This window comes from Mercenaria mercenaria, chromosome 17 (genome assembly GCF_021730395.1).
Source record: "Mercenaria mercenaria strain notata chromosome 17, MADL_Memer_1, whole genome shotgun sequence".
Lineage (NCBI taxonomy): Eukaryota > Metazoa > Mollusca > Bivalvia > Venerida > Veneridae > Mercenaria > Mercenaria mercenaria.
The window spans coordinates 73215593-73239140 of NC_069377.1; the positions used below are offsets into that span (position 1 = coordinate 73215593).

At 32.1% G+C, this 23548-nt stretch overlaps 1 protein-coding gene across 1 annotated transcript; it reads left to right on the forward strand.

Moving 5' to 3' along the window:
* The first annotated feature begins 4872 nt into the window (after nucleotides 1-4872).
* On the forward strand, nucleotides 4873-22665 carry LOC128550150 (adhesion G protein-coupled receptor E1-like). Its single transcript, XM_053528593.1, has 7 exons — nucleotides 4873-4933; nucleotides 9890-9968; nucleotides 11111-11227; nucleotides 17918-18049; nucleotides 18412-18546; nucleotides 19352-19433; nucleotides 20335-22665. Exons 1-6 carry the CDS (start codon nucleotides 4931-4933, stop codon nucleotides 19429-19431), a joined length of 546 nt encoding a protein of 181 aa, XP_053384568.1. The 5' UTR covers nucleotides 4873-4930; the 3' UTR covers nucleotides 19432-19433; nucleotides 20335-22665.
* Nucleotides 22666-23548: the final 883 nt, after the last annotated feature.

A 23548-nucleotide genomic window follows, 5' to 3' on the forward strand; every position in this document is an offset into this window, starting at 1 on the left:
ATTGTCTGTTTTGGAGTAATTGAATTATTACGAGAAATAAGAACAATCAAAAAGGAAGATAAAGAAACGAGCTACTTCCACAAAAGATGTGAAAAAAAATTGAACAGAATTACAATCTTCGGCATATTTTAAGATTTCTAAGAATTACAATTGAGATTTGAGACGTTATAACTAATAAGCTCATGCGCGGGACAAAATCATATTTATTAGCGTGAATACGGAACAATATTTAAGAAACATAATGACAGGGTCACGGAACGGAAACATGCTAGTTAGCGCCCTCTTTTCGCCGCGGCCGCGGAAATTGTCGCGTCCCAAACATTGAAAGTGCAAAAACAATTAAAGATGTTAAAACAACGGACGAGGTGGAAAGCACTGGTAGGGGGATGGGTGGTGAGGGAGACGAGATTTAAATGACATATAAATATAATTGCGGGAACCGCGAAGCGAAAAAAAAAGTTCAGTTTACATATCTAGTTTGCCCCATGACCCCAACCCCTTCTCTTAATTTTTAAATCTCGACTTTTCACTCATCGTCCCCACCACCATCCGCCGATTATCGGGAATTCGGTCCGCGATCCTTTAGATCAACGAATCTTACCTCCGCTTCGTCATTAATCTTGATCAATCTTGCTCCGCCTTCCCCCTACATCCGACCCTTTTATCTACCCCTTACCACCTCGTCCCCACTTTTTTGTATTTTGCATATATTGATAATGTACTTATTGTTGGATGTTTGAAGTAACCCGTCGTCTACAATGTTTTTCTTTTTACAGATTTTATTAACTATCACAACAGCAATCTTAAAGTGCCGTGTGGCGGCTGTTAAATGTCTCCCCGTACTTAGATTCAGTGTTGTTATATTTTCTGGTCCTTTGAGTCTATTCAACATACATTTGTATGTGTAATAGAGTTCCGCTTAAGCCGGTGCTAGGGGGCGTGAACAGACTCAGTCAAACCGAGTCTGCTATTATTCTTCTTGGTTGCATTCTTTGCTTCCAAAGGATCTTTTTAAAGATTTTATTTTCTGTTACAGCTTCTTATTGTTGTGGGCCTACTTTACGATGTATGGCTCTGGCTGTGTTTGGGGTGCTCTGTGCTTCTGGGAAATCTACCCTTACATTTTATCTTTCTTTGGTAGTATGGGCGGAAAGTGATTGGCAGATATCAGCCATCATAGAGGTTTTTTGTATTCAACGTCGAACCAACACAATTATAGGTCATGTGGCGACTTTCCAGCTTTTATGGTGGAAGAAATACCAATGTGCCCCACCGTGCATTATTTCAGAACTAGAACCACAGGTGAGGGGCAAATGATTCTAAGTCAATGACTTTAATCACTAGGGCACGTAGGTGCCGCCATCATAGAGGTGCAATTGTTTAATTTAGAATATAAATGTGTTTGTCGTAGCAGAAATCATGCAGTTAAAGCGAAATTTGAAATAAAATTCATATTTTCTTCTTCTCCATCCATTTCAGATAGGCAAAAACATTTTTACACCTGTTTTCGATATATCAGTAGCATATTTCCATTCATGATATTTGATGTTTTGTAAACAACTCACTCTGTTTAATTTTAAGTGTCATAAATTTCCATCGGAAAAGAATTATAATTGATCATAATTGCAAATCTCTTACAAATGTTCAACTACATATTACCAATAATTCTTGTTATGTCTGAATGACAGTAATTTATTAGTTTAGACATGTTTGATCTCCAAAAACTTCGGGTGCTCATTTCTTCTAGACTTACCTATAATTTTTGAGCCGTTTGATTATGAGTATGATTGATATATTACGGTTTTATTTGTTTCGAATCCTCACATCTGACCTGAATCATTTTTTTTTCAAAGTTTTACGACAAAATATATTTACTTTGACCTTACATTAAGATCGATGAGGTACACTCTTTATACGAAGAGTAAAAAAGTTGTTTTTTTATCAATTTAAGTTTATCCGCAAGATTTAGTTTTAAAACTCTTTTGCTTTGCATTTTGTCAAATGTACAGTTTTTGTAAAAACATAAGCTAATTCTTAAACAAAGTTTTGCTTTACGTGGCTGTTTTCACAGAAGTTTCACATATTGTTTAGTGACAAAAACCAACAAAATTTTTACAGTCCTATCATAAAATAATGAGACATGTTGTATTGTTTACAGGAATTTACTGTTTATTTTAGAAAGATGCATACCTTTGTCTCATGCTCTATCTACAATGACAAATATTTGTCTTGATATACGTGCCTTTAAATTTCCCGCTAAGGGAGCGTATATTTGCAATGCTCCTTGGTGGCCGGGCATAGATGAGTATAAGATATTGATTTTGAGTGATTACTATACTTTTAGAAGGCATAGCTCAAAAAGATTACCTTGCTCATTAATATTTTTATGGGATATTTTAGTAGCTCTATGCTAATAAGTTTATTAAGGGTTTGTAATAAGATTAATTCTTTAACGTAATTAATTACATGGAAGAGCTATATCTTGCACAACAGTTCATATGTTTTCCAGATCAACGATACAGCACGAAGAAAAAATATTGTATTGCCGTTCGATAATTGCCTAACATAAAGCTGTCCGGTATGTTAATCAAATCCTACAGATGATTAATCAGATTTTGGCCAAGTGACCGATTTGTTCAAAACTTTAACCTATGATCACTTAAATTTTTTGTTTGTTTCTTTATTAAAACATAAAATAATAATCGTGTCAGAGAAAAATGTTTTCCAGTCGAGAATCTAAAATTTTGACTCTTTAAAGAAAATCACGACCTTTCACCCAAGGCAACAATTTCTATATAACATGGTATTAGCTGGCGCGCGCGCAAAAAAAAAAATATATATATATATAATTATAAAATCATACAAAATAAAAATTGTAATTAAATAATGAAATACGAATCAGTAAAATATGATGTTTGTGTCCGTCAGCCTTTAGACATCAAACAAATATCATTTCTATCTATTATTAACCCACATTGATCGAAACAAAATACAACATAACAAAGGTGCTTATACCTTTGTTTTAGAAGCCTCATTTTTTTACTTAAATGGACTAACGCACACATTTTAGGCGAAAAATAATTTCTCTCAAATATCCATAAAATGTGAGTACCATGATAGTGCCTAGTGGTACAAACTTATTGACGACAGATATTTTTTATAAATAACCAACAATTTTGTGCAGAAGTAGTAAACCGTTGCAACGCATTTGAAAACTTTACATGCTTCTTGCATTTTCACCAAACTCTAACTTTTATTTTCACACATTTTATCATTTTTACGTGTCATATATAATTCTATGACAAACTTGATAGAAATGAACATGTTGAAAAAATTCGCCATATGTGGTTTCTCTATTTTCAACTTGATTTTTGTATATTTCATGTTAGATATATTATGTATGTTGTCTTGATTTTTGTTGGTGTTATTTTCCTTTTTCCCATCCTCTACCTTTACGCACCCTCTTCTTTAACTAAAAGCGAGGTCAGGCCTCCAGCCTACTGGCAGTCCCTAATCGGTGCCCAGTGTGTTGTTTTCTTCCTACTTGCCTGTTTGTTTTGCTTTGTATGTGCGTATGCTTGTGTGTTTGGGTGTGTCCGTGCGTGCATGTTTGTCTTGGTTTTTTACACTACTGTGGCTAGCGGTCTAGGGAGTGTGCGCTTTTGGAGCGTAGCTTTCTCTGCTGTGTGGTCATCTCCCTTCTCCCCATCCCTTTCCCTGAAACATACACATTTTTCCATCGTGCATGTATAATCTTAATGTTTTTATTGGATTTTGAAGCACCCCGTCTCCCATATCTTTCCATTTAAGTGTCTGTTCTTGCGACGCAAGACCCTTCCTGTGTTTACTGGGCTCTGTGCGTCCGGGAAATCTGCCTTTACTATTTATTTTTGTAGGTGTCTCGATTGTATTTTTGTACTTTCTTATCCTACCAGTGAATTTAAGTAAGTTCTACTTGAAGTCATCTCTTATGGTTAAACACCTGTAATTCAGGCTATTTCTTATTTGAACAGAACCCGCTTAATTGACAACATTATTTTATAGAGTATCAGGTTCAGAGACTTACGTTGTCATCAAGAATTGTACCACTACTTTAGTAAAAGAAGCAAAAAGGGACATACTCTACTAAATACGAACTGAAGCACAGTAGAGTAAAAGGAATCACGATGCTTTTGAGAAAGGACAAGAAGAAAGTAAGAAGGATTTCGAATTTTTATATGAACTACTTTTGATTGGCAATATTGGATTTGGTATGGATCTGCCGTATGATATTAGGCACTTGTTTATATAGCCTAGAGTAAAACCTTGGTCTGACATACGGAAGAATAAAAACCTTAAAGTCAGAACTTAGTGCAATTATAGTTAAAAGTAGAAAATATTCTAGATAAAACAATTCTTATAAAGACAAATCATTACTATAAATATGTTTGCGTACGAAATAATACCAAGTAGTATCGTAAACAGTATCAGATTAGGAGATCCCTTTAGTCATAGGGAAATCTCTTAAAATATGTACACACGGGCACACTCATTGCAATTAATCCTTTGATAACAAATCTTAGACACAAGACTCTATATATTTCGTTTGCTGAATCCCTAACTTTACCTCTGAAAATCAGTGTTAAATCAGATTCTGCATTGCGACAACGTTTTGCTCGAACGTGCAGATATACATTTACTCCTTAAACTGAGGTTCACAATAGGCTTAATATTAAGCACGCTTCAATTTAACTATATTATTACAACTTCAAGGTCCTGATAAAATGTGCAGATCAATGCATGCAAGCGCAGATATGTTTGCCATAATGACAAACATAAACCGTTGCTAGGAAGCGGACACATCACGTGACTGATAAGATATCAGCAGTCTATATATTTAAAAAAGCTGTCATTATTGCGGAAGATCGGACATTTACGCACAACATAAAACATGGTAAGATCTATTTTCAGCCATTCCTTTTATTTTTTTTCATTTAATTCTACAATTAAGTTTTAGAACAAAATCTCTCAACTTAAAATTTTTAAATCAATACAACTAACTGAAAACTGTTTTTTTTTTTTTTTTCAAAGATGTTAATGCATAATCAAGTAGCAAAAGTGTTTGTCAACAATCAAGTGCAAAGGATTTCAACGGAATATTCTTACCGAAACATCATTGTAGCTTTTAGAAAAAGACAGCATTAGAGACGATAATTGAACGGTTAAAAGTTAAACTGTTAGCTTTACTTAGGCTGTTACTTTACAAATTAAACTGTTTGGTGTTTTCTTTCATCATTTTGTGATCATATCACAAATGGACTCGTGACTGGGAGCGGACCTACACGGCAATTGAATGGAGGTTTATAAAAATATCTCAAATGTTTGCTGTCTTAATGGGTTGTAATGCGATTAAACCTGAACCACACATTTTATCTAATTAAATTCTGAAATATATACGATTTTACTGCTTTGTTTACGTTTCAGCAATGTAACAGTCTTTTTATATTCTAAAAATGCTTTAGGTTGAAAAATTATGAGGTATTCTTGACAAAAGATTTGCACCGCATGGAAGAATTTCAAACTCTGATACATGTACCTTAATGTGATATTTATTCGTAAACGAGCGATAGATCTATGATGCAAACATTGATGAAAATGTAGAATAAACTAGAACTTATTTTTTTATAAAAAGGGAATCTGTATTCAGATTCCCTAATTTCACTTGAAAACCCCATTTTCCACGCTCTTTTTTTTTCATCCTTTCAGTTCAAAAACTGCGTAAAAATATAATACAGAATATAAAACAACATATATTTAGTGCGTAAATTTTCATAAATTTACAACAAACTGAAAAATCAACAAAGATAGGAAAAATAAATCTGAAACAGTTCGTAAATTTACAAAGAAGATGAAATCTGTGAAAAACTAACAAATGGGAAGAAATGTAAATTTGACACTGATTGTAAATTTACGAACAAGTAACAACATCGTAAATTTACGAAGTAGCTTAAACTAATTAAAATTTCTATTTTTGCAAACATTTAAGAAACTTAAGAAGCTCGTCTTCGTAAATTTACGAACAAGCTGAAAATGTGAAAAAAAATACAAATTGGAAGAAATGTAAATTTTACACAGTTCGTAAATTTACGAACAAGTAACAACTTCGTAAATTTAAGAAGTAGATAAAATAAACAGATTAAAATTTCTATTTTTGCAAAAATCTGAGAAACTTCAAAAAGTTCCACTTCATAAATTTATGAAGAAAATGAAAACTGTGAAAAACTAACAAATGCGAAGAAATGAAAATCTGACATAATTCGTTAATTTATGTACAAGTAACAATTTCGTAAATTTACGAAGAAGCTTAAAGTGATTAAAATGTTTATTTTTGCAAAAATTTGAGAAACTTAAAAAGCTTGACTTAGTAAATTTACAAACAAGCTGAAAATGTAAAAAATTAACAAGTTTTAAGAAATGTAAACCTCACAAAGTTACAAAGTTGTTACTTGTTCGTAAATTTACGAACAATTTGAAAACTATGAAAAACTAACAAATGGAAGGAAATATATTTGACCACAGTTTGTAAATTTACAAACAAGTAACAACTTGGTTAAGTTACGAAGTAGCTTTTAACTAATTGAAATTGTCTATTATTGCAAAAATCCGAGAAACCTAAAAAGCAGGACTTCGTAAATTTACGAACAAGCTGAAAAAGTAAAACAATTAACAAATTGTAAGAAATGTAAATCTGACATAATTCGTAAATTTACGAACAAGTAACAATTTCGTAAATTTACGAAGTAGCTTAAACTGATTAAAATTCATCTTTTTGGCAAAAATCTGAGAACTTTCAAAAGCTCAACTTCATAAATTTATGAACAAGCTGTAAAGGTAAATTGAAAGAAATGTAAATCTGATAAAGTTACGAAGTTGTTACTTGTTCGTAAATTTACGAACAAATGAAATCTGTGAACAACTAACAAATGAGAAGAAATGTAAATTTGACGCAGTTTAAAATTACGAAAAATTCCTATTTTTATAAAAAAAAAATCTGAATAAACTTAAAAGTTTGACTTCGTTAATTTACGAACAAGCTGAAAAAGTGACAAATTAACAAATTGTAAGCTATTCATTCACGTAACAAGTAACAAAATGAAGTAGCTCAAAATGATAGAAACTGGATATTATTTCAAACAGATGAAAACTATGAAATGCTCTACTTCATAAATTTACAAACATAACTATAATAAATTATATATAAAAAAAACATTTCAAGATTTCGTAAATTTATGAACTAACTGAAATTGATTAAATAATTGTCTATTATTGTAAAAAATTTGAAAACTTCAGAAGCTTGATATCGTAAATTTACGAACAAAATCTTAAACATTTAATAAAAAACAGATTATAAGTGCGTACATTTACGAACCTATCAGAGAATATGTAGACAAAATGAGTGACTTCATAAATTTAACAAAGTCTTTTAAATTAAAAATAAAATATTTTTATAGTTCGTAAATTTACAATCTTGTAAGAGAATATATAAAGTAAATGAAATGTTGGACTTCTGAAATTTATGAACAAAATCTTCTTTTAAAATGTATAAAATTTTGTTCCTAAATTTACGAAGTCAACCTACTGAGTTTTCTTTTCTCATTTTTTACAATAATAGACAATTATATATAAATTTGAACTAGCTCGTAAATTTATGATGTCTTGAAATGTTTTGTGAATATATTTATTTATAGTCATGTTCGTAAATTTACGAAGTAGAGCCTTTCAGTGTTTTCAACTGTTTGAAGTAATATCCAGTTTCCATCAATTTAACCTTTTTCGTAAATTTACGAACAAGTAACAACTTTGTAACTATGTCAGATGTACATTTCTAAAAAAATGTTAATTTTTCACTTTTTCAACTTGTTCGTAAATTTTTATAGAAATGTTAATCAGTTTATGAGTAAATTTATGCAGTTGTTACTTGTTCGTAAAGGTGGGGGTGGAGGGGGGAGTCCCAGTTAGGTGTCTGCGCAAAATGTATTTTGATTTTCTTTATATTTTATGACAATATACCTACATGTATTAAGTTTCATTCACAAGTGTTACTGTTATCAGTTTTGACTTACTTTTATAGAAATTCACATTTAAAGTGGGTGGGGTAATTTGACATGTAGCCAGCCAGGAACACAATCTCAGCCGCGTTTTTAAAAATGGTTCAAACTATTTACCTGGAACATTCGTGATAAAATAGCGATGCAATGGACATTTACACAACATGTTGCGTTTTAAATTGTCTTGAATACTTTTTCCAACACAGAGCCACAAAGTGGCCTAACCAAATTTACTGATTTTCAATGGACGAACTTCACCAAAAATCTAAAACATTTTTTATTAGTTGAGATATTCAGGTGTTATTTTCAGCAGATATTGTAAGCTAAATAAACATTAAAATGACAATATATCAGTACACTCTGATTAATATTGGAAGAGTGGTACACTCTCAAACTAGGGAAAAGTGGGTGGGGTAAATAAACACCTGAATATCTCAACTAACAAAAATGTTTTAGATTTTTGGTGAAGTTCGTTCATTGAAAATCAGTAAATTTGATTAGGCTACTTTGTGGCTCTGTGTTGAAAAAAGTATTCAAGACAATTTAAAACGCAACATGTTGTGTAAATGTCCATTGCATAGTTATTTTATCACGAATGTTCCAGAAAAAAAGTTTGAACCATTTTTAAAAACGCGGCGGACATTGTGTTTCTGGCTGGTTACATGTCAAATTACCCCACCCACTTTAAATGTGAATTTCTATAAAAGAAATTTTAATCAGTAGGAGCTACTTCGTAAATTTACGCAGTTGTTACTTGTTCGTAAATTTAAGAACTGTGTCAAATTTACATTTCTTACAAATTGTTAATTTTTCACTTTTTCAGATTGTTCGTAAATTTATGAAGTCGAGCTTTTGAACTTTCTCAAATGTTTGCAAGAATAGAAATTTTAATCAGTAGAAGCTACTTCGTAAATTAACGAAGTTGTTACTTGTTCGTAAATTTAAGAACTGTGTCTAATCTACATTTCCTACAAATTGTTAATTTTTCATTTTTTCTGATTGTTCGTAAATTTACGAAGTTGAGCTTTTGAACTTCTTCAGATATTTGCGAAAATATAATTTTTAATCAGTTTAAGCTACTTCGTAAATTTACAAAGATGTTACTTGTTCGTAAATTTACGAACTGTGTCAAATTTACATTTCATCCCATTTGTTAGTTTTTCAAAGGTTTCATTTTGTTTGTAAATTTACGAAGTGTATCAGATTTATGTTTCCTATAATTTGTTAAATTTTCAGTTTTTCGTAAATTTATAAACATTGTATTAAAAAATCTTAATAAATGCGTAAATTTACGCACTAAATATATGTCGTTTTATTTTCTGTATTGTATTTTTACGCAGTTTTTGAACTGAAAGGATGAAGAAAAGAGCGTAAAAAATAGGGGTTTCAAGTGAAATTAGGGAACCTGAATACAGATTCCCTTTTCATAAAACACTAAGTTCTAGAAAATGAATAAACTTCCTAGATATTATTGCGGACTGTTCTTAGAAATTACAGCATGCAAGACGTATACTCAATTTTGTTATTTGACGCGAATTCAAACATTATTTCGCATAATAAATTATAAAAGACGTACACAGATTGTTATCTTTGACGTAATATGTATACTACTTGACTATATCAATTCAGATTTGTAATTACTTTGTCAAGCAGTTTTTTTCTTAAAACTGAACTATTCTGATCAGGTGAGCGCCTATGCGTCATCCCCGTCAACTAAAAAGAAGTCTTGTACGGATTTATTTGATGATTTTGATATTTCCATCTTATCTACAACTTAAGTTATGATATTTTATATTTACCAGGCCTTTGCAAGAGTTTGTTTGCTGGTATTTGCACTATTTAACACTGTATACGTTCTAAGAGCTGCAACAACGACTGTAGGTATAGTTAAACTTTATCATTTTATGGTTTTAGGAATATGGCTTAATTGCAGTTTTTAGTCTCTGCATAAAAGGTCATAGAGCTTAACATCTACACGTCAAAATTAGCAAAATAGATTCTAATTTGTTATTTTATAAAATCAATCCCATAAATGAAAACATGTATTCTTTTCGGGCTGGTAACTTCTTTCCACAGGTTTGAAACTTATTTGTACGCTTTTATTCCAAACCAATTGTTTAAAAGAAACATATATCAGTTTCCTTTAATATGGGTTACTGACCGTTCCAAGGCGGTGCCCCTATTTTCAACTGGTTTTCTGTCTGTCTTGTATTTTGTGTTGCGTATGCTGTCCTTCTCCTCACTTACTCTATCGCCCCCACTCTTCCCTTGCAATTGCGCTCCCTTGTTTTGGCATCCCCTCCTCCCTTTACTATTAATTAGTTTTCGTGCCCCCAACCCCCTTTTCTTGGCTGCCGGAATCCTAAGGCGGTACACAACTGTTTTTCCTGCTGCTTATATGTGTGCGTTTGTGTGCGTGTGTGTGTCTAAAGTGGTGCCCTATAGTGTTGTTGTATATTACTTGTTTGTTATCTATGTTTGTTACTTTGGTGTGGTTGTGTGTGTTGATCTTTGGTATATGAATGTCTGTGTTATTGTGGTTTACGTTGTAGTGTAACTGTAATTAAGGAACGTAGCATTCCCTTTGTATAGTCATCCTTGTTCTACTTTCCCCTTCAATCTCATTCCACCCCCTTCCTACCCCTTACCCCTTTCCTCCCCCTCTATCTATACTTTGCATAAAATTTAAATGTACCTGTTGGATTTTTGAAGCAACCCGTCTGTAATATATTTCCGTTACAGCTTCTTTTTGTTGTGGGCCTACTTTGCAAATGCGTGGCTCTGAGGCTGTGTTTTGGTGCTCTGTGCTTCCAAAAATCTACCCTTACCTTTTATCTTTTGTTCTTGGTAACATTTTACATAGTAGATGCCAAATAGGTTTTGCAGTTTCGTATTCGAAAATAATCAACTTTATTACTTCAAGGACCTTTAATAAATTTAAGGTTCTTTTGTAATTTCTTGTAACGTTCTTTCAATAAATATACCAATATTTCCTTATAACTCTGTTCATGTTTTACCTTCAGGGCTCGGTAAAAACTGCAACACAACTGTGACCTGTGTAGCGAATACTACTTGCACTAATAAAACATGCGTTTGTTCACCAGCCTTCAAAGTTAATGGCCAAAAATGCTCTCCTAAAGGTAAATGAAAATTATTTGAATGATAACATTTTTAACACAAAGAAAAAAAGACATACAAACAAGGGTAATAAGTAAATAATCTGTTGTAATTGCTGATCTTACACTCTGAACAGGTTTATTTTTCATACCATTTACTCAGCAATACCAACTGAAAGAATAAACAAATAAATGTGAAGGATACACTGTAATAATAAACTGCGATCATTTGTATTGTATTTATTGAAAACACTACTATGATAAAATATTGACGTTTCAAATATTTATTTGGTACTTGTTGTAATTTTTTATAATTTTTTTTTTTTATTTTTTATTTATGTATTTTTTGTAACGGCTTTAGCACAGAAATGCATTATGCCGTAAAATGCTTCAAATATGTATCACAAACTGTACAGCAAAGCTGTCTGCTGTCTGAAAATTTTCTATTTTTACTTTGCACATATTTGTTTTTGAAACGGTTTACATAAATCTATTTCAATATGTACTCTATCGAATTCAGTGATCAAAAGGGTGTGTCACCAGGCTCGTGTTATTTTTATAGACAGGAAAAGCGCATGGCCAGTTTAAAATTGCTTTACAAATATGAGATCCAAGAACTCAAGCATATTGTCACTAAATTCGATGACAAATTGGTTTTAATTTCTTAACTTTTCACTTTAGTTAATAGAATATGACGTAATTGACTAAACTAATTATATTTTTTTATAAATTCCAAAACTTACATAACAAAAAGATTCTTTAATTTCTATTTATTGAGAAAAGTTTGCGGACACTACACTTTTATTATGTTTATTTTCTCAACGGACAACTTATTTTCTGTTTTACTGTATAAATGACCTATACCATATACAGCAGAAAGTAAGCATGGGTATCCATGTTTTTGTTCTGCGATATTTAGAATTTTTTCAAATCTTGGTTAATTTTGCCAGGGGCCATATCTCTTGAATTAACCTGCATTGTTTCATTCCTCGGGTGTTTTATTCAAATATATCATTTTTAACACACGCGTCTTATGGATTGCTTATACATGCTCAAACATGAATAAGACAGTAAATGAAATTATACTCATTCGTGGCTTCATTACCTAAATCTTACTTGTAAATAGAAATCTTTTTTCATTGCATTTGTCTTTCCTGTAGATAGAACCCGACCAATTCGCTTTTCACAACCAGTTTGTTACCTTAAATGAGTACGATACCGCATAAAAATAATTCAGCATTTCATTAGGTTGTGCAGTAACAACTACCAGAAGTGCCTTTGAATAAGACAGAATACGTCTAGTTGAGTTATTGGTTTGAAATAATCCGGATGAAAGCCAAACGTTACCCAGGTACCCGCTCATGCCTGAAACTATGTTCGTATGGGCATCTGGGGTTTTTCTCCACCATGAAAAGAGGGAACAGTTGGTATGAGACCTAAAATGTGTAAATGTGACCCTAAATCAAAGGAAAATATATTTTTTAGCTGGTCGTTATCATGTTTATTTTCTCAACGGACAACTTGTTTTCTGTTTTATTGTATAAATGACCTATACCATATACAGCAGAAAGTAAGCATGGGTATCCATGTTTTGTTCTGCGATATTTAGATATTTTTCAAATCTTGGTTAATTTTGCCAGGGGCCATATCTCTTGAATTAACCTGCATTGTTTCATTCCTCGGGTGTTTTATTCAAATATATCATCTTTAACACACGCGTCTTATGGATTGCTTATACATGCTTAAACATGAATAAGACAGTAAATGAAATTATACTCATTTGTGGCTTCATTACCTCAATCTTACTTGTAAATAGAAATCTTTTTTTCATTGCATTTGTCTTTCCTGTAGATAGAACCCGACCAATTCGCTTTTCACAACCAGTTTGTTACCTTAAATGAGTACGATACCGCATAAAAATAATTCAGCATTTCATTAGGTTGTGCAGTAACAACTACCAGAAGTGCCTTTGAATAAGACAGAATACGTCTAGTTGAGTTATTGGTTTGAAATGAACCGGATGAAAGCCAAACGTTACCCAGGTACCCGCACATGCCTGAAACTATGTTCGTATGGGCATCTGGGGTTTTTCTCCATCATGAAAAGAGGGAACAGTTGGTATGAGACCTAAAATGTGTAAATGTGACCCTAAATCAAAGGAAAATATACTTTTTAGCTGGTCTTACATATGTTTAAAAGAAAATTTTCGTTTTGAACAATAAAATACAGTGTAACCTCTGTACAGCAACACCCTTTGGGAGATACAAATATTGACTGTTATGTAGAGGTTGTTGTTCTGGAGAGGTAAATTCGATTATATATTTCAGCTTAAGGAAATGTTGATGATGTTGTTATAAAGAGGTTTTAGCTTAAGAGAGGGTTGCTCTTGAGAAGTTGTACGGTAGCATTAAATATATTGCATTTTTACAAGAATCCTAAAAGCAAAAGCTATTTTAAAATCTAAAAATGTCTTGAACTCATGTAAGAAATTAATTTGCCTTAAATACTAATAGTATTTAGTAGGCATAACATTTAGTGTGATATTGCCTGACTTAAGCCGGTAAACAAACGACATGTTAAATAAAAGTTGTTTCGAATATCGTTGCTATGCAAAAACTCAGTACAAAAGGTATACTTATACAAATGATTTTGGCAGATATTGTGTGTATATTATTCTTTAACTATTACACAAAATACTAAAGATCTAATATATAGCCTCCATTCAATATATTGAGAACCTAGTAAAATAATGGTTTAACTAGCCGGTTCTGTGTCTTTAACAACTTCTTTTTTAAACTCCTGTCCTGTCCAGGCATTGAGTACAAGAGTTTTTGGTTATTTAGGTTTGCCTGTTATATAAATTTTTAAGACATTTCTCTATTTCTGCTTCCATGCCTATTTTACCATTGCGTGTTATAGGGCTTCAGATGGATATACACTGTTCTAGGCCATGGTGGGAGCTTAGAATGATATTAGGTGCACACCATAAAACAGTTTAAACTACCCAGTGGTGTTTTAGACACTGACCATTTGTAGAACTACATTTACATTTATATCAACAATTACGTCCCCCCTCCCCTATGAGACACATCGCATGTTTGGTATTCAGTCCTATAAAAGTTGGACGTTACATATCCTCCCTAAATGTATCCGACGGAATTGATGGGAAGTTCTCAAAGTCAGCTGGGACTAATCCTCTTTAGATTTGATGTTAAATGATGCCACAAGCAATTTTGTAGTTTATATATTTTCCGTGATTAACATGACGCGGATACTTTTAACAACACCGACTCATAATGTCCGTTGGTTGTTTTTTTTTTTTTTTGTTCTTTTTGACTTTTTGTTTACTTCGTCTATTAATGTGTGTGTTTTAAATTTAGTCAATCAAACACCCATATATACATACACTGATGCAGGGCTTCGTTTGGTGGAGAATATTTTTTTTAGGAATGTAATTATTAGGCCTAAAGCCTTCTCTGCTTAAAGCCTTCCATGTTCAGTAGTTACAGATGTAGCTTTTTAACTAGAAAATTATACTGTCACATTGATTAGGCTTTCTATTGCGTGTGTGTAATGTTGTTCGTGACTTGATAATGTGATTGCGTCAAATATTCATTTAATTTTATTCACCAACCTCTGGTAACTTTTCGGATGATGTAATATCCCAATAATGATGAATCAGGTAGTTCGGAGACTGAAAGTAATTATGAGTTCTGATCTATTATTTTATATGTTTAGGAGAATATCTTAAAAATATTGTTGTATTTCCTCATTAATATTCTTTTGTTATATTCTAATTCAAACGCGGACAGAATGTTGTTTAAAAGAGTATATGATTCAGGATTAGGAGGTTATTGTACAGATAACACACTGTGGTCAATGTAAAATAAAGGGTAAGTATAAAATACTGGTTGACAGGTACTTTTATGTTGAACATTTTTATGCGAAGCTTCTGAAACTGAAACTAATTTATTTAATTAAACGCCTATTTCTATACAAAGACATATTCAGTAGTACATTTAAATTAACAAACCTTAAAACGGTTATAATGAAATGTAAAAACTCACATAAAATTAAAAACTAACACCTGCTATTATTGCATGTTATACAATTATCAAAAAATATAAAACAATATCATAAGTCTCTAAAATACAGGGTCTTAACATTTTATAATGTATCAAGTGATTTACTTTTGTGTAATGCTATCGGCAGTTCATTCCACGGTTTTGGACGAATTGCACAGAAAGTTCTGTCATTAAATGTTTTGCACTTGTTGTATGGAACAATAACGACATTCAGAATTTCTCCACGGTGTCAAACCTTGTCTACTAGGAACATACTCTGTAAGCAGTTCTGTTAAGAACATAGGTCTCTGCCAATGTGACAGCTAAACATAGAAGAAAGTATTTTAAACGCAGTCTTTGCTTTCTCGGACAACCCAACCAATGTAAGTCATACAATGCTTGTTTGGAACTGTCAAAGTTCCTACTGTTAACGAAAATATTTGCATCTTAAGCACTTCCCTGTTAGCTAAACCATACAGTATGACAGTAATCAGGATATGAAATAACTAGAGACAAATCTAAAATTTCAGCGACTGCTTTGGTTAGAATTTTCGGATGTTTCTGAATTCGTAGGAACTTCAACATGACTGTATGACATTTGCGATTTACATTTATAAAGTTCAAGGCTTCATCAAGATATGCACCAAGATATATAATTGTGCCTTCACGTTTGATATCAACACTAGCATTGTTAATCGAATTTGTAAAACGTATGTTCAATTGAGGTCTGCTACCGAAAATAATAAAGTCAGTTTTTGAAAAGTTCATTTGCTCATCCAGTCATTGATTGTAACTGCGCACCGTTCGAGGTCTCCGGCTGCTTGTTATTTTAATGTAGCAGATGTAGAACGCAAGCTTTTATTTGCTGCATGGTAATCTGCAAAACCGTGGCATGCCGCACTAAAGTCAGTTGAAATAAGGGCCGTGACGTCCTGTTTCTCCATAACATTTAAAAGATCATTAACCAACCAAAGCAGCCAGCGCAGATTCATAGAAGTGATATTTCCTATATCCTGACTGGTTCTTAGACAAAAGACTATTTTGATTTACATGTTTGTTGAATCTGGAAAGAACAGCTTTCAAGTTTTGCATGTTTTTATTGAACCAATGGTTTCTGTGCTCTCTTAAATAGTGTTTCCCTTTAGAGGGGCATGCTTGTTCAGGACATACTCTATTTCCGATTCAAACTCATTCACAAAGTTGTTGATATTTTATGAATCAACGGTTTTTACACTTAGGTCATTCTTGAAGGTGTTTTTCTCTGTCAGGACAACCCTATACGAACGACAATCGCATGGGAAATCCAGCCTTATATGTATGTATGTAGCATGTTTGTTTATATGTAAGCTTGTTTATAGTCGCCATCGGAAACTCATATGGGCGACTCCTCCAGAAGGTTATAAGAATGTTAGTGGGAGGACAGTGTAAGATACAGAAGATGCTCCAATTCCAGAAGCCTCCCTTGTTCTTTCGCGAATAAGGTGTAAAGCACACTCACATGTTGAAGCTTATTTCAATGTTAGCTATTTGTAAATATAATGCTCACATAGTTTTGTTAAAATACAGGAAAGTGCAGATGAAACGTGGTATACAAGAAAAGTAATTCCGAATTAGTCTTTGCAGCTAAGAGTCGGAAGAGTTGTCTCGAATACAGATGTTTTGAACTGCATTACAATACGAAAATAAATGGCGTTTTTGGACTGTAGGTTTCGGATATTGTTATGTATAATTAACAGACCTTGAGTGCATTTCAAATCACGCAGAACAACACTGGCCTGTTTTGCATCGTCATGTGATAGAAAGAAAATATAAAGAGGTCATTCAATTTTGACAACTGTATAATCTCTTGTTTATTTTTCAATATGCGGATATTTATAGGTCTGACGTTGTCGTAAAGGTAGTAAAGGACGTAATTTTGACGTCAAATAGGGGAGTTAATAACGTTATGACGCTATCCATATCATGTGAATTGTTCCGCATGTTTAATTTCGGTTTAAAACAGTCAATAACGTATTTTTCCTTTTGTTAATCTAGCCGATAAACTGTTGTTTTTTTTTTTTATAAAATGTGAATATTGTAAATTTTGTACAGGAAATGTCTATATGACTACTTACATGTAGTTGTCTTACCGAAGGGTCTCTTTGTTGAGAATTAATTGTTTTTCTAGTTTTTTAATTTGTCCCCTGTTTGAACTATTTAATATTCATGGCAGCCATTACATGCAATAACGTAAATTATATTTTTTACATCACAGGACATGTTTTCATTTAAATCAAACATTTTTCTATTAAAATTAAATGAGTTAGTTTCTTATATTTGTTTACATAGGCTGCAGTTTGGTCTATTGCATTTATAAACTATGTTGTTTCTCTGTATATTGATTTCTGAAAAGTTTGCTCGAGTTAATATTTTCTTCAAGTTTGGTGGCTGCCTTTGGTTCCTAATGATGGTATTGGTTCTTAATAATTCGTTCATGGTTGCATCTGTCTCTAAAATAAATATATTATTTCTAAGAACGTTAAACATATCCTTATTATTTGGGTTAAATGTAGATACACAGGGTATGATTTCATAACTGTATGTGTGGCACTTACTCTCATTATAGAACCATCATTTCTCTGTGTTAATTCAAAGAAACATACCTTTGCAGTTCTAGGAGATAAATGCAAAAATGACACGGATTGTGCTGCTGTTACTAAGTCCGTTTGCAATACAGCCGTCAGCCACACTTGTGAATGTCCGGCTAAACACAAAGCCGTCAGTGGTCAATGTAAACCTAAAGGTTAGTATATGATATTTCTATAATAAATGGCTTGAAAGTATGTGTGCTCATAAAAATTGTTTGTATTCACATAGTTTTATGTTGGTTTACTCCAGATCCGTATATTAATGTGTTAAACTGCAGTACAAAATGTGTTATATCTATAGACGTTCATATCAGTTAACACGTGGTCTGTATGTAACATGAAAATAAACAGCTTGCAAATAATACTTTACAAACAGAATACATGAAACAGAAGAAAAATCTAGATAAAGGAAAAATGACAGGACTTTCATCTAACAATGAACGCATTTAAATCTAGAACTTATTGAATGGCAGTTTCACTGAAACACTAGCTAACTTATGATTTACTTCACTTGCAGTCATTGGCGCAGCATGTACTACTGCAAATGCAGCTGCAGTATGCAATGTAAAACATTCAGAATGCAACAATTCTACCACCAAGACATGTGCATGCAAAGCAGGTTATCACAATAATAATGACCAGTGTCTAGCAGGTAAATGTAATTTTGTATTTTTTATACATTGGCTAATCTGTTTACTTTTTTTCAATGAATTATCGTAATATTACAGTGAAATATAATTGGTATTTTCAAAGTGAAAAATATCAAAAATATGTTTCATTGGTACAGAATAGGCAAATTTAATCAAAATAATAAAATAAAAAAAAAAATGTTTCTTTTACATGTAAGATCAATAACATTTTCACTCGAGGTTATGCCACTCCTAAAAATATTGCATTTTGTGTTCACTCGTGAAAAATATTTCAATTTTTCACTGAAACAAGCGAATATCCTCTATTTAATAGTTAAAAATAAAATGAAATTTATGAATGTAGTATGCCCAAGTATTGTTGGAAACATCTATGCATCAACACATGTAAATAAACATGATAAAGAAAGAGTATAATTGTGCCATTTATGCTCTCTGAACGCCTTAAGGAGAAAAAACAAAACAAATACAAGAGAACTTTTGTTAAACCACCAGCAATTGAGCATTTTAAACTGATGTGCGCATTGGTAGGCAGTTAACAATACCCTTAAAAATTAATTACTTTGTTTGTTTTACAAACTACTCTGAAATAGATATTTGCATGAGCATCTTAAAATTTAACGACAGCATTGTCTATGTCACAACTCATCACGCAGGAGTAATAGTTTTGCTTTGGTATATGTAACATTCTTACTATATCGACATTTATTTACAAGATTACAAGATATTTATTGTTGAGTAAACGTTTAAGTCTAAATGTTATGCAGTTATTGTTAACGTACATAAAGAGTCCATTTACTTTTTGTCTAGATTCATCGGCTGAGACTCAAAGGATTGCATTTAATATTTTGGGCGCATCCTTACTGCTGACCGTCTTTAAGATACTCTAAAGGTAATGTTAACCGAAGGTTGTATTACACATTTTCACTCTTTTTTTTCATATTCCTTATACAAGATACATAGAAAACTATTTATAATTATTTTTGCTAATTTCAATTTCCTGTTGTTTATTCTAAAAGAAATAGTATAGAAAACAGGTAACGGTTAATGTTGTACATTATTAGTTTTTCCACATTTTTATCTTTAAAGAAAGTGGAATTACATACTGTTATACGTGTTAACAGTTTCGTTCCGGCTCAAGTACTTTATAACGCTTTATTCTATGATTCACAACATTGATATGCACATTGGTTTGGATAGTACATGATCACTATTGATTTTGAGGTCAGTTGGTCAAAGATCAAGGTTTCAGTGACTGTTAGTACAAAACCCATTTCCACACAATATCTTGAGAATGATTTGATCATAGCAGGCACAATGCTCATTGGTAGTTGTTAACCACTAATGAGTTTAAGGTCAGTGAGTGAAAGTGTACATTAGTACAAAAACAACATTCACATAGACCAATATAGACTTCTGAGGTTTCGCATTCGAAGATCACAGTCACTGTCATTCTTTGTAAATCTAATGGACGTATAATGGTGCAGGTCATCCATTTGTTGTTTGCATTTTGATTGTACTCAACAACTACATTATGCTTCCACATATCATTCTAAAACTTGACAGGCATATTGTGCTACCCACAGTTGTACACATATTAGTTGATCCTTATAAGACATTGTAGGGTATTTTATTCGTCCGACTGGATATGTTATCAAATAAAACTTTAAACATGTTACGTTTCTGTAAGGGATTTCATTCCCCGATATATGTTAGACTCTTCAGACTGATGTATACGAGTTGTATTGATATAATACTCTTTACATACCTGACGAAAACTTTTTATCTTTCAGGCGGACGCTACTGTTGAAAAAAAAAAAACACCAAGGATTTCAACAGAAGAAAAATATATTTGCGAAATAGATTTCGAACTCTACATTAATCATATACATTTCAAATATCGTTGCCTAATACCGTTTCCCAGACTCGTTTATATATAATGGTACCTGATGACATTATTTCTGTTTTACAAACATTGTTTTATGATGCTCCCCGAAATGTTTACAGGTTGTGGTGGTTTCTGGTGCGTATAGTCCGTCCGTCTGTCCCGATATCTTTTTCCGAACGTTTTCAAGTGATCTGACATAAACTAAAGAGTTCGGTATTACTAAGAAGTAAAATTACACATTTTGTCATGACATGAATATATCATGCTCGGCTTAGGAGGCCTGGCCTTTTGAATTTTCTACAAAATTCTCTATATTGCACTATATTGATATATGTTTTGTCCGTTTAACCCCGCTTACTGTTTTCAAGAAGTCTCTCTCAAACTTACAGACATTTATGACGTAAACTTGCGTGTGTTGTTGAGACCATGAATGTACTTTGCCTGGGTTAGGAGTTATAAGCCTTTGAAACTATACATAGCCAAAACATATATTGACCTTACCTGGTTAACTCCTCCTACAGTTTAAAAAGATCTGGCTCAACTGTCAGGACATCCCTGAGTAATGAGTTATGAAAAATTGAAAGTTTAGAAAATACTATATTTTCCTGTACGTATTAACCTGTTGGAGTTGTCAATGCACTTTGCCCAAACAGACAGAAATGCATTGCTATTAAGTTAACTTGAGAATATTGTCAGGATGAAAATTTACTTCTGTGTAAACTAACATAAACGCCCCCGCCCCTGTTAAATGCACAGCATCCTAATTAATAAAAATATTTTTGAAAATATTGATTCATTATCGACACATTTTCTCAATTCTGAATATCTTCGGGGAGCATACATCAGTTTACTGTTGACTCTTATTAAGGGATCATGTGTTGTTCTTAGTTAAATCAGAGTCGCTTAATTTGCTTTGCAGAACTTCGAAATTGTTGGAAGTGTACACTGTTTTTATTTACGTACAAATTTTAGAACAACAACGTCACTTTTATTTTATTTTATATTTTTTCACTCACATTTTACGAAATGAATATCGCATTTAAATAGAATCCTATTTCATATAGAACCTAACCTATACGAACATATATTTGTATTTGGATAACATGTAAAACGCAAAACATATAAGACTGGTTATCTAACATAATTCAAAGAATACCCTAAATGATTATATTTGATTGTGCAAATTATTTTTACGCCTTTGTTAGTACACGAATTAAGATTTTGTCCTGGTGCCTTTGATTCGCGGTTTGTTTGTTAAATGTATTGAAATACATTTATAACAAAATACCATTTATATCCTGAAGGTAACAACAGGAAAAGCCTTGAACTGACATGTTGTCACCGCAAAAGAAAGTTGCATTTACTTCTTATTGCCTGCATTGACATTAGCATTTGATATGGATAAAAATAGTTGTTTACATATGATAATATCTGACTTTTTGCCTTGTTAAAGTGAGAAAACATCATGAACGTGAAAAAGCCATTCTTTATATTTGGTATTAAGCAAATGTGTAAATACTTAGACGTTGATGCTGTGTTATGTATAAAATATGTTTTTCAAATTGGCTTTCTCTATGGTAGCTTTAGGAAGAGAAAAAACAAGTTAACATTAGACAAAATGTGTTATTATATATATGGCTATATGAGCCCAAGAATATAAGCTCTTTGATTTTTTTAATTGTTTTTTTTTAAAGATATTTTGAATAAATATTCTAAAACAACTGTTTAACTGTCAAATGAGCTTCTTGTTTAATCTGTGACTATGTTTCTATATTTGAATCCATGTTGAACTTAATGTAATTATTGCGATACTGGTTCAAGCAGGGAATCATTGTATGAAACTGGCCGGTAGATGGTATTTGAGTAATGCCTATAATTCAGTGTAGACTAAATGAATACACGAGAGTTACAATGCCTTTTAAAATTTTCAAGTTTTATTTATTTCTTTAAACCTAAGAGTTTAGTAAAGGTCATTTTTTTCTTGATCTCAGATCATCTTTACACTTTACACTATTCCATCTCAATGCTTATATGAGCACACTAATCTATTAATGAGCGTCGTTGCACTTTAGGAATTATTCCCATCGAAAGCCTGATGAACATGATTAAGCAATGTTGCTCATTTGAAAGTAGATCTATGTACAGAAAAAGAAAATAAATCGCAACTTAACTGTGGTCAGTCTATATATGAACATAAATCTGCTAATCAAATATCAGTGTATTAATTGAATGAAAATTTTCTGTTAAATGAAATAACATGCGTTGAATATATGTTTAAGATCAATAAACTGTTGTTTTTGTATGCTTTGTATTCTTGTAATATATGGCCCAGCACTACTACAGAATTATACACAACGGAAACAACTTCAGCTGTCACATTTTATCATAATTGAATAAAACAGGATACTTTATATAATATGTTCTTAAGTATCACTGTAACTTACGTTATACTGTATGCATAGGCAAGGACTTGACTTTCTACAATCAAGAGTACACTTACACATTATTGTAAGAAAGAAAAGATAGTAATGCTAACTGTAAAAATCAGAAATGTTCGCGAGTGGTTTATGTCCCCTATTTTCACTAAGTTTCTTTTTCACGAAAGTGCTGTTGTTTACATGTTAAATTTATGTTCAAAAGATATATTCTACCTCTAGAGATAATTCCAGTAACAAAAATAATGAAAATTTAGCCGCTCGAAAATATCTGATTGCACAGTACACGGTTGTACTGTACATGTATAAATTAGATTCAGAATTCATAGTATATTAAACAGCCGGTAAGACACTTATTGTGAAGTGTTTCCTTGCAATGCAGTGAAAGATAATCTGTTTGCTTTTTGAAAAGAACTGTTATTACGATTTTAGACTGAATTAACTGTGGCTATGCAACGACAAGGACAATTACAAATATTATAAAACATAGACAACTTAAAGTAAGTAAGATTCATAAACAAACTATAACGTAATGAGTTGACTTTTTTGTGAGAGGAGTCATAGTTTTGCTTTAAGTAATTCTCAAAGTGAAATAAATACAATATCCTAAACACCTGAAAAGAAAATTACTCACGGAAACGTCTGGCCTTATTAAATCATAAAGCATTCGTAACTATATTACAT

Coding starts and splice junctions, on each gene's coding strand:
- LOC128550150 (XM_053528593.1), top strand. Junction 11,228..17,917: donor CCAAAAATGCTCTCCTAAAG/GTAAATGAAAAT, acceptor ATACCTTTGCAG/TTCTAGGAGATAAATGCAAA. Junction 18,050..18,411: donor TGGTCAATGTAAACCTAAAG/GTTAGTATATGA, acceptor CTTCACTTGCAG/TCATTGGCGCAGCATGTACT.